The sequence below is a fragment of the Sphaeramia orbicularis genome, chromosome 21 (genome assembly GCF_902148855.1).
Source record: "Sphaeramia orbicularis chromosome 21, fSphaOr1.1, whole genome shotgun sequence".
NCBI lineage: Eukaryota > Metazoa > Chordata > Actinopteri > Kurtiformes > Apogonidae > Sphaeramia > Sphaeramia orbicularis.
Window position 1 is genome coordinate 2,613,694 of NC_043977.1, and position 13,741 is coordinate 2,627,434.

The 13,741-nt window shown below is 37.6% G+C and overlaps 1 protein-coding gene across 1 annotated transcript in view; it reads right to left on the bottom strand.

Annotated features, from left to right (window-relative positions):
- The window catches only part of stxbp5l (syntaxin binding protein 5L), a 354,919-nt gene that overhangs the window by 199,074 nt on the left and 142,104 nt on the right, over positions 1–13,741 (bottom strand). The window contains exon 5 of the mRNA XM_030125454.1: positions 1,847–1,947. Within this exon, the coding sequence (XP_029981314.1) occupies positions 1,847–1,947 (101 nt within the window). The remainder of the gene's footprint in view (positions 1–1,846; positions 1,948–13,741) is intronic.

The following is a 13,741-nucleotide window of genomic DNA, read 5'->3' on the forward strand; positions in this document are numbered from 1 at the left end:
TACGCAACTAGAGTCATGTGAACAAAAAAAAATTGGATGTTGATGGATGTTAGAACAAGAGAAGAAGAAGAGTTTAAACCAAACATGTGTGGGCAGGGATGGGAATCCATAAGAATTTAACGATTCCCATTCCATTATTGATTTTGTTTATCGATCTGATTCTCTTATCGATTGTCAATGGGTGAAGGAATAAAAGAGTACAAACGGGTGTGTTTGCATTAACTGTCTGTTATATTTCCATCTGCACAGAAAATATAACATATATAGTATGAAAAAATAATGATAACAGATGACGCCAGGCCTGGGGGGGGGGGGGGGGGGGCTGCAGTGAAAGTGAAACTAAAGACACTTTACTAATTCTTCTATTGCCACATTTCCAGTTTCCGGTTCAATTTTGCTCGTCTCCCGTTGTTGTGCACCGCATTTCCTTTCCCCTACCTTCAGATTTTATTTTGAGGGGGTACAACGTTTGTTGCCCGCACCAGAACCAGAACTGGGCCAGTGTTCACTCTGCTGCTACATTCACAAGCATCGCTAAGTAGCGAATCAAATATGTGACATTCCTGTAAATGAATCACATGCTGTGGACAAATGTTTGAACAGATTGGAGGGATTCCACCTTTAGAAGAAATGGAAGCTTTGACAGAGTTCAACTGGACCTGGTGTGGTCTGTTTAGACCTGGTGTGGTCTGTTTGGACCTGTTTGGACCTGGTGTGGTCTGTTTAGACCTGGTGTGGTCTGTTTGGACCTGGTGTGGTCTGTTTGGACCTGTTTGGACCTGGTGTGGTCTGTTTGGACCTGGTGTGGTCTGTTTGGACCTGGTGTGGTCTGTTTGGACCTGGTGTGGTCTGTTTGGACCTGTTTGGACCTGGTGTGGTCTGTTTGGACCTGGTGTGGTCTGTTTGGACCTGTTTGGACCTGGTGTGGTCTGTTTGGACCTGGTGTGGTCTGTTTGGACCTGTTTGGACCTGGTGTGGTCTGTTTGGACCTGGTGTGGTCTGTTTGGACCTGTTTGGACCTGGTGTGGTCTGTTTGGACCTGTTTGGACCTGGTGTGGTCTGTTTGGACCTGTTTGGACCTGTTTGGACCTGGTGTGGTCTGTTTGGACCTGTTTGGACCTGTTTGGACCTGGTGTGGTCTGTTTAGTCCATTTCTGCCTCAACACCATGTTGTCTTCGTTCTGACCAAAACAATGCAGCGTACGTGTGACGTCATCGCGCATGTGCAACGAAGGCAGAATCGTTAAGCAGGCAAATGATTCCAAGGAATCAAGCTACTGGTATCCGGTTCTCAAAAAGAACTGGTTCTCGATTCCCATCCCTATGTGTGTGTATGTGTGGACACACCAGGAAACCACATCAGTTTAGAATTAGAGATAGAGGAGGAACCAGCATTCTAGATTCAAAACAGCACAGGTTTATGTTCCTGTTTATGGAAGGACTGACACTGACATCTACCAGAAGACAGAAACTAATCAGCACATTTGGAATTTAATGGAAAAAACGACATTCCACACTTCTGTTTTTTCAACATTTAGTAAATATCGGTAAAGTTTGCGCAGATGTCCGATGGAAAAGCCACTCATGACAGTATTTATGTGGATGGTGTTTTTGGAAAGTTGGCGTTAGCTTGTTGAGTTCCTCCCGTACATAACTAGCTAACTTCTGCCTCTAAAACCGTGTCCTTCTGTTCCCATACGGTCCACATCTGCAGGCGTCTCAGCTAAATCACCGGCTGTCATTAGTGTGGACCTCATGGTGGACCTTTGAGACGACAGCAGCCCATAATGAGGACAAACCCAGTGTGAAAGCCTCGGCTGTGTAGGTGTGTTTTAACGAGCTTTACCTTTCTCTGTTGAACTTGAGTGAATGCAGGACAGCTGGTCTCCTCTGGCGCAGATTCCACAGGTGTAGTGTGTCATCTGCACAGGCTGTGACTAACGCCCCCTACAGGACACAAGAAAAGAACACACACTAATGAGTTTGGACACGAAAGACCATGTGAAATATGCAAAAGTTCCACTAGTGTAATGAGTCCCAAAGTTTTCAGCTTCAGATCCAACAACAGAAACGCATCGTCACACATAGGGATGTAACGATTACCGGTATAACGCTAAACCACGGTAAAATTGCAGACGGTTAGTATTACCGTTTCAGTTCTAATTATCATGATAACCGTGTTTGATTACCGCACTTTTCCGAAGAAAACCCTATGTAAAGATCTGCTTTTATGTCAAATATTTGAGTATAGTTTTAATTTATCATTTTAATTTTCTATACCTAATATTTGAACCAATATTCACTTTTAAAGTCTTTGAAAAGGTTCGTTAAGCATCTGTGTGTTATTTATGCAATAAATTATATACATTTTTCAAATCAGATTTTATATATTTTTTTGCTTTTTCTGTCCTTTTATGTTGATATAGTAGGTGAAAGAGAAAAATTATATAAATGAAGTTGAGCTGAAAAAACAGATCCCAAACATGGGTATAGTAAACATTTGTTTATATAGTATATAAAGGCCAAATCAAAAGGACTGAAAAATGGGCAATTATTTTATTTGTTTTTTTTGTTGTTTTTTCCAAAATACAACTTGGTTAAATTATTTCAGTGTGTGTATTAGTACTTTCTGAATATTTTGAGCACAATTTCAATAATACCGCAATAATAATGATAACTGTGATAATTTTGGCCACAATAACCGTGATATGAAATTTTCATTTCGTTACATCCCTAGTCACAAACTTACAAAAAAGACTGAAGTCAAGGGTTTGTTTTGTGTGTTTGTTTTTTTCTATGCTACTCTTACGTTCATAGTTACCTTTTATACTTGAATATCTAAATACTAAATGTACATATGCACTGTTAGGCTCCTTCTTTTTCTCTTTGTATTTGGGTTATAAATACTACTTTGTGTGTATACATATATATGCATTTAAGCATAATTTTCTTTGTTTTATTTCCTAGAAGTGTGGTTGTAGATTTTACTGAGCATTAAATGTGCTTAATGAATCACTTTCTACAGCTAATATGTATCCTTTGTATATCTAGTCATAAATATGTATAAAAATGTAGAAATTTGTCACCAAGTGCTTGAATAAACAGTTGAAACTGTATACCTGTGCTTAGAAAACCGCTATATGAAACCAAAATATTGTTATTATTATTATTATTATTATTATTATTATTATTATATAGAAACCCCAATATCGAAAAATTCCTGAAGATAGAAGGAGGACATTCTATAAAGTGTTCACTGGGGTTAATGAGACTATTTTCTGAAAGTTAAGTGAATTCAGAGATGGTCAATCAGGACCATGTTCTGATAGTTTGAGGTGACTTTATTCCATATAGAACTACTCTACATATCCCACTGTACAAGCCTGGTAGAAGCGGTGGAAAAAGCGTTTGCGTCCTCATTGTCTCCTCCAAACAGACATAAAACATTCCCCTCTGACTTCAGCTGCTCAGAGCCTGGATCTCAGAAAGGCAGATTATAATTACAGTCAAATTCCCAGTGCAGCTCCACTACCAGGGCGTCAGTGCGAAAAGTGGAGCCCAAGGGAGAATGAGCTTTAGATTACAAACTTAATCATGGGATTAAAGAGCGTACATCCAGTGGAAGGCAGGAGGAAAACACTGCCTCCCACTGATTCGGTCCTGGGACATGTTTTCCCCTCCCTCTTCTTCTACGGCGTCAAATAATGTTTGAGTAAATCCTACGCCTCCGTGCATTCTACATTAATTTATTCACACCAAATATAAAAGGGTGCTTCTGTGAAACTGGGTTTATTTTAGTTTCTGTCACTGTTCCATCTGTTTAGACTCAATAACCAAAGGTAAATGTAGACAGATTTAACCCCAGGATGGACCGAATGATGACCTCAGAGAAATGCAACAAAAATTATACACTTACTCTGATCCATCCCATAATTAGTGAATTTATAATCAAATATTGGGTCCAAAAATAGGACCCAAATATGGACATTAAATCTCCCTTGGTGTCAGTGCATTAGATGTGTAAACATGTGTAAATGCTCTTCTGCAGACTCTAAATACAGACACTGTGTTCACTGTGTGGATCCTAGTGGTTTTTCTAATCCACACATGTGGGTTTGGCATCAGTCTCAGTCTCATTCCAGGTTTGGTGTGGAACCCATCGTGTCCACTGGTGTTACATGCAGAACCTGAACATTTAAACAAATATAAATCGTGAATGATTTTTCGACAGCGGCCATTTTTGTCAAACACTCTGTCTTGAATAATTAGTTCAATTCCTAAAATAAACCTGTGAGAGAATAAAGAGACATTCCAAAAAATAATAGTGTGTAATTTTTGTGTCCTTTTGACCGTGTTTGTATTAAATATAATGTAAAATGATATAAAAATGTGTTTTATCTGAAATAGTTTCTCTTTTATCTCAGTAAATGTCTTTTTCAAATAGACCTAAAGTTCTTCCAAACCTGCTTCAGAACATTCGTCTACATCTGGGTTGAATTTTTAGCCTCATGTCCTGTTTTTAGGACCAGTTCCAGAGAAGAACCCAAATGCGACATTATAGAATTATTTCATGTAAGTATTTTGTAATTTTCCTCAAAGTGGAACCAAAAACCATCTCAACAGTCGCGAGAACTGAATCCCAACCAGACAATCTAATGAGTTTATCATTCTCTGATCAAAAACTGAAACTAATTCTTTGTAAATTGATGAAATATGAATGGCTAATTATGAGCGATAATGATACGGCCTGTGGCTCTTAAATCTCAATTAATACCACGACAGCCACATGTTTGTGTTGGTAACATGAGCAGTGAAGCTGTGTTTGTGGGACAAATAACTGATGTTCCTGAAGTAACTAATAGACCGTGTAATTCTACGGGTGTCTGAGGTTTTTAACTTGGATTTCAGTTCAAATCGAATAAAACGGTTAAGCTGCTGCATACGTCCTTTTGTTTCACCATTTTTACCATTTTTCCAGCAATATTCAAGCCCACTTTCACTTTGTCCTTGCTTCATCCATTAAATAAGTGAATGTGTGAGATTCAAAGTAATTATTTGATGTGGATTACCATAACTTTTATGAATAATTGACTTTATACCACATAACCATAGTGTTGAGTGCAGGATGCTAAAAGGATTATTACCCTGCAGACATATATTGAACCTACACAAGGACAGTTATTATGAAGGTAATAAATCAAACATCTGCCTGCATTCCAGATTGGAATTAATCTTTAATTTTCCAGGGATTACGTACAGAGTTTTTTGTGCTGATGGAGTTACATTTAGTTAGTGTTCATGCCAATGATGAAAGTTGGAAAGAAAATAAAGTATAAACAGGAAAAGAAGAGCTGCAGCGAATAAAGAAATAAGACTGAAGGTCACAGTTCCATCACAGTACGATTAGAACTGAAACATTCAAAGACTGTCACGGATCAAAGATCAACAGAAGAATTCAACAGAAACATCAGACCACAGATGTGGGGCAGAGTTAAAGGCTCAGATCCAGATAAAGTCAACATCAGTGTCAGAAATTAAAGTTTCACCTGTCATTTTTCAAATAAGCTCCTTTTTTAGCTTCAGAACTATATTTTATTTGATTTCTTTCATTTAATTTCATTTATTAAGATCAACCATTAGCAACTGAAACATCAGTTGTTATTCTTCCTGGGGTCGCCACCACATTACAATTTTAATTATTTGCATTTATTTTACACCATTCACGCCCACACACACACACACACACACACACAAGTGGGACATACAATACAACAACAGCCCAATGCAATAAAAATAAATACACAACCAAAATAACTGCTATACATCTATAGTCATTCATCAAACAATAACTATTTTATGGAACGGTTTACAAAATGTCAGTGTCATTTGTAGAAAACAAAAGATATAAACAATATAATCAATATAAAATGAAACCTAAAAAGGACTCATATATGTAAATGCACTATTAACTATAATAATAATATTTGTTCAGACTCATATGTAAATGCACTATTAACTATAATAATAATATTTGTTCAGACTCATATATGTAAATGCACTATTAACTATAATAATAATGTGTTCAGACTCATATATGTAAATGCACTATTAACTATAATAATAATATTTGTTCAGACTCATATATGTAAATGCACTATTAACTATAATAATAATATTTGTTCAGACTCATGTATGTAAATGCACTATTAACTATAATAATAATATTTGTTCAGACTCATATATGTAAATGCACTATTAACTTTAATAATAATATTTGTTCAGACTCATATGTAAATGCACTATTAACTATAATAATAATATTTGTTCAGACTCATATATGTAAATGCACTATTAACTATAATAATAATATTTGTTCAGACTCATATATGTAAATGCACTATTAACTATAATAATAATATTTGTTCAGACTCATATATGTAAATGCACTATTAACTATAATAATAATATTTGTTCAGACTCATATATGTAAATGCACTATTAACTATAATAATAATATTTGTTCAGACTCATATATGTAAATGCACTATTAACTATAATAATAATATTTGTTCAGACTCATATATGTAAATGCACTATTAACCTTAATAATAATATTTGCACTAATTTGATGGTACCTTTTAACTACATCCCTGTAACATTTCTAGTAGAACAGGTCCGACATGAAGCTGCTGTTCACTGTGTAACATGAACCTTCTCATGTGGCGTCTGTGCAGATTTATATTGATTTGAGTTGAGTCGGTGTCTGTTGGACTCATTAAAGACTCTGTGCATGAAATGACTGACTATTGATGAATTAATTAACAGGTCAGTGACTGAGGATCCACATCAAGCACAAGTCCAATATTTAAAACTCCACTTCCGGGAGAAGATTAGACTCCAGACCTGATGAGAGTCATGATAATTGATGTTTTTTGGTTTAATACGGTTCACACACACCACCTTTACTCACACTATGTTCAAAATGGACATGTGATGCACACACTTGCAACAAGTCTCAGCCGTTCCTGATTAACGGGAACAGATTGAGGCAAGAAATCCCATTTTCCCAGCATTCAGCCCTGCGGATCCATCATCTGCAGCCAGCAAATTAAGTTCTAAATTCAGGTCAGAGGTTAATGAGGTATGAGTGACTCTGTGGATGTGTCACTGTCTGTTCTCTCTTCCTCTTTCTTACCTTGTTCATCTTCACCTCTGCCAGGGTGAATGTAGATTTAGGGTGGAATAAAACATTCATTTTTATTATAATAAGCACATTTCCTGTGTCTAACAAGGTCTGCCAAACAATCAGTATTCATTCACAATCTCTCGACTTTTTAAAGGGCTTTATTTTCTTTAATTATGAGTTTCCCCTGGAACTTATTACATGTTAATGTTGGAAATCAGGAATCAGAATGACTGCAGAGAACGCGGTAGATTGGAGATCTCACATGAATTTCTTATAAATGCAGCAGATGGCGAATGTTCTGAGAGAATAGGATTTCATGTCCTGTTTTTCATATTGTAATTAACCCATAAAGACCCAAAACATCGACTGATCTAAATGGTTTAACATATATATTTATTCAGCTGTGCAAAAATATTGTTGTATTATTAAAACAACTTTTATCATGGTTAAAGGTTATGTGGATATATTTATAATTATCCATTTTAAATGTGTAAGACAAAACTTACACATACATTATGGCACAAATTTGCTGTTTTATTTTTCATCATCTTTGGTATTTTTATGTATTCTAAATACATTAAATACATTACAAATATTTTTACCACTTTACTTAATCCTTAAACATCTAAACAACTGTCGTCAACCTAATTCATCTACTGATCTAAACTGTTTAATTCCTGTTGATCCATTAATCCTATCAATCCATGTCAATAACTGGTGTAAAACACAGTTCTTCATCTTTTCATGGTCATCAGATATGACCATATTTGGACGTTCAGAAGCTCCGTAGTTACCGTGGAAACACCGTCATCTTCTACAACATTGATTCACCAGTAAAACCCATGGAGTTGGATCAATGACAGTGGATGGACACACTGGGTTTATGTTCAATAATAAACAAAAAGGAAAAAAAATGAACACAAAACTTAAAGAATAATAAATAACATGAAAAAACAAGCAAAACGTTGACTAAAATGAAGTTAAAAAACAGCAAAAGAATAAAGGAAGCAATAAAATGAACAAAAATGAATAATAGATCAACAAAATAATAAGTGACATGAAAAAAATGAGCCACAAACTGAACAAAATTGAACAAAAAAAATTAAATAGGCAAATACACAAATAAATAAATAAAAATAGAATAAAATAAAATAAAATGAATGAAAATGAACAAAATAAGTGTATCCGTAGCTACCGTGGAAACACTGTCATTTTCTCCAACATTGATCCACCAGTAAAACCCATGGAGTTGGATCAATGACAGTGGATGGACACACTGGGGTTTTTATGATTATATATATTAAATAGTAAATAAAATGACCAAAAATTTGCAAAATAAGAAATAACATGAAAGACCAAGCAAAAAGGACTGAAATGAAGTAAAAAAAAAAATAAAATAAAATAAGCAAGAAAATGAACTGAAAAAGCCCAAGTTGTCAATAAAATGAGTTTTACAAATGACAAAAATAATAAGCAACAAGTACAAAAGAAGCCACCAGCTGAATGAAATTGAAAAACTAATCATAAACCCATGCAGTTGGATCAGTGCCAGTGGATGGACACACTGGGTTTATGTTCAGTTAATGACAGACTGGACTGAAAAAGACACCGTTTATTCAGTTTGATCTGTTTCTGATAGAAGAACCCTCAACTTTAATGTGAGTTTTAATGAACATCTACAGGATCAGTGAATTACATATAGAAAATACCTGATTTATACTGATAAAATGCAAAATACAGAGGATAATATTAGAATAAATGGTGATAAATCTCTTAAAGGTTAGATATGGAGAAAATTTCATTTGGGAACTGACGCGGAAGTACTGCTGTGTCTTTAAGGGTTAATAAAAATGAACATTCTGTTTAACTTATGAGTGTGTTTAGTTACATAGGTAATAGTTTAGTTACATCTATTCACAAACCTGCAAAATGAGAGTTTGCCAAACAGACACAGGTTTCATGTTCATAAATATGCAGTAGTGTAGTAAATATTGTGTATGTTTTTACAGTGTTCCTTCCTTCCTCTACATCCTTTCTGTTAGCCTTTAGCTCCACATCCTTCCTGTTAGCCTTTAGCTCCACATCCTTTCTGTTAGCCTTTAGCTCCACATCCTTTCTGTTAGCCTTTAGCTCCACATCCTTCCTGTTAGCCTTTAGCTCCACATCCTTTCTGTTAGCCTTTAGCTCCAATCTTTCTGTTAGCCTTTAGCTCCACATCCTTCCTGTTAGCCTTCAGCTCCACCCTTTCTGTTAGCCTTTAGCTCCACATCCTTTCTGTTAGCCTTTAGCTCCACATCCTTCCTGTTAGCCTTTAGCTCCACATCCTTTCTGTTAGCCTTTAGCTCCAATCTTTCTGTTAGCCTTTTGCTCCACATCCTTTCTGTTAGCCTTTAGCTCCAATCTTTCTGTCAGCCTTTAGCTCCACCCTGTCTGTTAGCCTTTAGCTCCATATCCTTTCTGTTAGCAATTCAGCTCCACATCCTTTCTGTTAGCCTTTAGCTCTACTCTTTCTGTTAGCCTTTTGCTCCACATCCTTTCTTTTACCTTTAGCTCCACCCTTTCTGTTAGCCTTCAGCTCCACATCCTTTCTGTTAGCCTTTAGCTCCACCCTTTCTGTTAGCCTTCAGCTCCACATCCTTTCTGTTAGCGTTTAGCTCCACATCCTTTCTGTTAGCCTTTAGCTCCACCCTTTCTGTCAGCCTTTAGCTCCACCCTGTCTGTTAGCCTTTAGCTCCATATCCTTTCTGTTAGCAATTCAGCTCCACATCCTTTCTGTTAGCCTTTAGCTCTATATCCTTTCTGTTAGCCTTTAGCTCCACCCTGTCTGTTAGCCTTCAGCTCCACATCCTTTCTGTTAGCCTTAAGCTCCACCCTTTCTGTTAGCCTTCAGCTTCACATCCTTTCTGTTAGCCTTCAGCTCCACCCTTTCTGTTAGCCTTCAGCTTCACATCCTTTCTGTTAACCTTTAGCTCCACCATGTCTGTTAGCCTTTAGCTCCATATCCTTTCTGTTAGCCTTTAGCTCCACCCTTTCTGTTAGCCTTCAGCTTCACATCCTTTCTGTTAACCTTTAGCTCCACCCTTTCTGTTAGCCTTCAGCTCCACATCCTTTCTGTTAGCCTTTAGCTCTACTCTTTCTGTTAGCCTTTAGCTCCACGTCCTTTCTGTTAGCCTTTAGCTCTACTCTTTCTGTTAGCCTTTAGCTCCACATCCTTTCTGTTAGCCTTTAGCTCTACTCTTTCTGTTAGCCTTTAGCTCCACATCCTTTCTGTTAGCCTTTAGCTCTACTCTTTCTGTTAGCCTTTAGCTCCACATCCTTTCTGTTAGCCTGTAGCTCCACCCTCTTTAGCTCTTCCTTGGTCTTTCTTTAGCACTCGTCCCCATGAACCCTCCACTGAAACCTCATTTGACACCACCCCTCAGCAGCCCTCTCAGCCTCCTCTGATGTTTTATTCATCAAGCAAAAAAATAATGAGTTCAGAACAGGCAAACAAACACATTAATTATCCTATTCATATCCTCCGCTGCCACGGCGACAGAAAAAAATCATCAAAAGATGATGCAGGAGCGGCTCAAGAGGTTGGAGTGGGTTACTGGGACCGCATCACGACACAGATGACGAGGGTCCGTAAAATGGGACTAATGCGTTCCAGACAGAACATGGACGCGCTCGGCAGACGTACAGACGTGTGTTCCAGGGGCAGAAGTGTCTGTTTCCCAGTTCATCCGTCCAATAGGACTAAGTCATTACACCTCAGCGAATGTCAAGAGGGCGCTCTGAATATGTAAGTCAGCCATTAGCAGGGCAGCCCACAGCCCACACAGCCACTCCAGAAGAGGGCACTGACATCCAGCACCGCTATGAGTCACCCTGTTAGACGTCCAGGACGCCTAGTGACACTCAGACTGAGTTCATGTAAGAGGGAGCAGTGGAGGGGGTGGATGGTTCTGCACATGTGCAGACGAACCCACAGAAGGAGGATTTAAAACAGGACTGTTCAACTCAGGTTAGTTCAGGTTCCACTTTCAGCCCAATATGATCAGAAGCAAGGTTATTATCGTTAACAAAAACTAACGAAATGACCAAAACTACAATTGTAAAAACATTTTCACTAACTGAAAGAAATAAAAACTAAAATTAAAAGGAAAAAACGATAACTAACTGAAACTGTATTGTGTTCTTACAAAACTAAAAAAATGGATAAAAATTATGGATAAAATTCCCTTCGTTTTCATCTTTGTCAATGTCGGATTGATATGAAATTGATTTATTTCGCTCTAGCAATTTTATCTGTTGGCACCAAATGATATTTAATGGTCCGTCACTTGTGTTCACTTGTGGTTTCCAGTCGTCTTCTGGTCCCCACTCTACCTGGAAACATGGAGACTAAAGCAGCAGAGTCCTGTCTGGGATTGATTTGAATACGACGACAGAGAAGAAGAGAAAAGAGACCACTGAACTACAACTAAACTACAACTAAACTAAAACAAAACTACAACTAAACTACAACTAAACTAGAACAAAACTACAACTAAACTACAACTAAACTACAACTAAGCATTTAGAAAAAAATAAATAAAACTAATAAAAACTATCAAACCTGCTCTAAAAACTAATTAAAACGAACTGAATTAGAGAAAAAAAGTCAAAACTAAATAAAACTAAACTAGAATGAAAAATCCAAAACTATTAGAACCTTGATCTGAAGTGGGCCGGACCAGTACCAGAAGAACAGAAGAACCTATAAATAATGTCAACTCCTGTACCAATAAAATGAGAATAACCTGAACAAATGTGCCCAACCTGAAATGTCTGTATTAAATTCAGTCCAGTTTGAACTCTTTTCTTCCTGTTCCTCAGTGTTTAGTGTCTTTGGAGATCTGATCCAGAATGCACATGGACTAATGAGAAGTGGAGGAAGAAGACTGAGAAAATTACACTGATTTTTCTGAAGAAATGTCAGTTTTTCATGTTATTCACATCTTTTTTGTTTGGATTGTTTGTAAAAGTAAGTATTTTCATAATTTAATGTTTTTTTTTCTTTACACTAAAACAAAGACAAAAATTTCTAATAGTCATTATTTCTGGGTTCTTCTGTTCTTATTTGACTGGTCCGGTCCACTGCAGATCAAATCAGACTGAATGTGGAACCTGAAAGAACAGGAGTTTAGAACCCTGCTTTACATAATAGCTCTGTTAGCTTAGCTCGGTTAGCTTAGCTCTGTCCCAGTTTAGTCCTAACAGTGGACCAACAAACGTCCACATTCCTAAACATAATACCTTTATACGCTCATAAACCTCATAATTGAACTGACCTGTGTAGAAGAAACGCTGCTGTTTCATCATCATCAAATGTTTGTCATGTACAGCTCAGTCCAGTGGAGAAAACCACAACAGCGTTTGTAGTGTTTGTCATTTTCTTTGACTCTGGAAGTTGTTTCTTACTGGTTCTCATCCCATCTGCCCACTGTCTGATGCTTTGCTCAAAGGCCCCATGGTGTTTGGTTTCCTCACCACTGGGGGGGGCAGACTGAGTGACTACACACAGACTTTTATCCTGTGTTTTCCTGCCGCCCTCGGACTCATTTAGATGTACACCCTGAATCTGAATAACAAATAAAACAAATTGGATAGTTTATAAAAGTAAGTACTTTCATAATTTAACAGGGTTTTTGCACTAAAACACAGGCAAAAATTCTGAGTTGTCATTATTTCTTGGTTCTTCTGTTCTTCTTTTCCTGGTTGGGTCCACTGCAGATCAGATCAGACTGAATGTGGAACCTAAAGAACAGGAGTTTGAGAACCCTGGACTAAACTGAAATGATGTTAAAATCCTTGTTAGTTAATATGTTCCATGTCATTTTTGCATTTCATAAACTCATCCCCTGGACCGGACCGGACCCTTTGACGGGCCAGTTCTGGTCCCTGGACCACATGTTTGACACCTGTGCTTTTAATATAAACCCCAGCAGGTACAGGTACCATTAACACAAGGATACTTCACTAAATGACCAGTGTGATGAGATCCACCCACACCCACAGTCAGACTCATACATGTACACACACACACAAACACACACACACACACAGACACACACATAGATTGTCCACTCTTCAGGCCCATCCAGCTGTATTTGCCTCAGACACATCAGAAGTAGGCCAGTGAGTGACAGAGAAGTGGGCTAAAGAGCCGGTGGGCTTGAAAAGAAATAGACTAGAAAAGAAAAAAAAAGAAGAAAGGAAAAGGGAGCGAGTAGATGAAAGCACAAACTAACTGTGTGAGTCCACCTCTGCCGTTCAGCTAACGTGGACACTTCAGCTGTTCTGGAGGACGCTGCTGGTATTTTTGTCGTGTATAAAACAGTGCATTTAGCCGTGGAAGCGTCTGTTTCAGTCCTAAAGTCCACTTCATGACTTTCACCCAGCGCTGGCGTGGACGGGCCCACGCCGTTCACAAGAACCAGAAGTGACGGAGGAAGAAAAAAGTGACAGACGGTCCTTTAATTCAAACCAGTGGACGTTTCAGCTCCAGTGTGAACGTAAGCGAGCAGATGT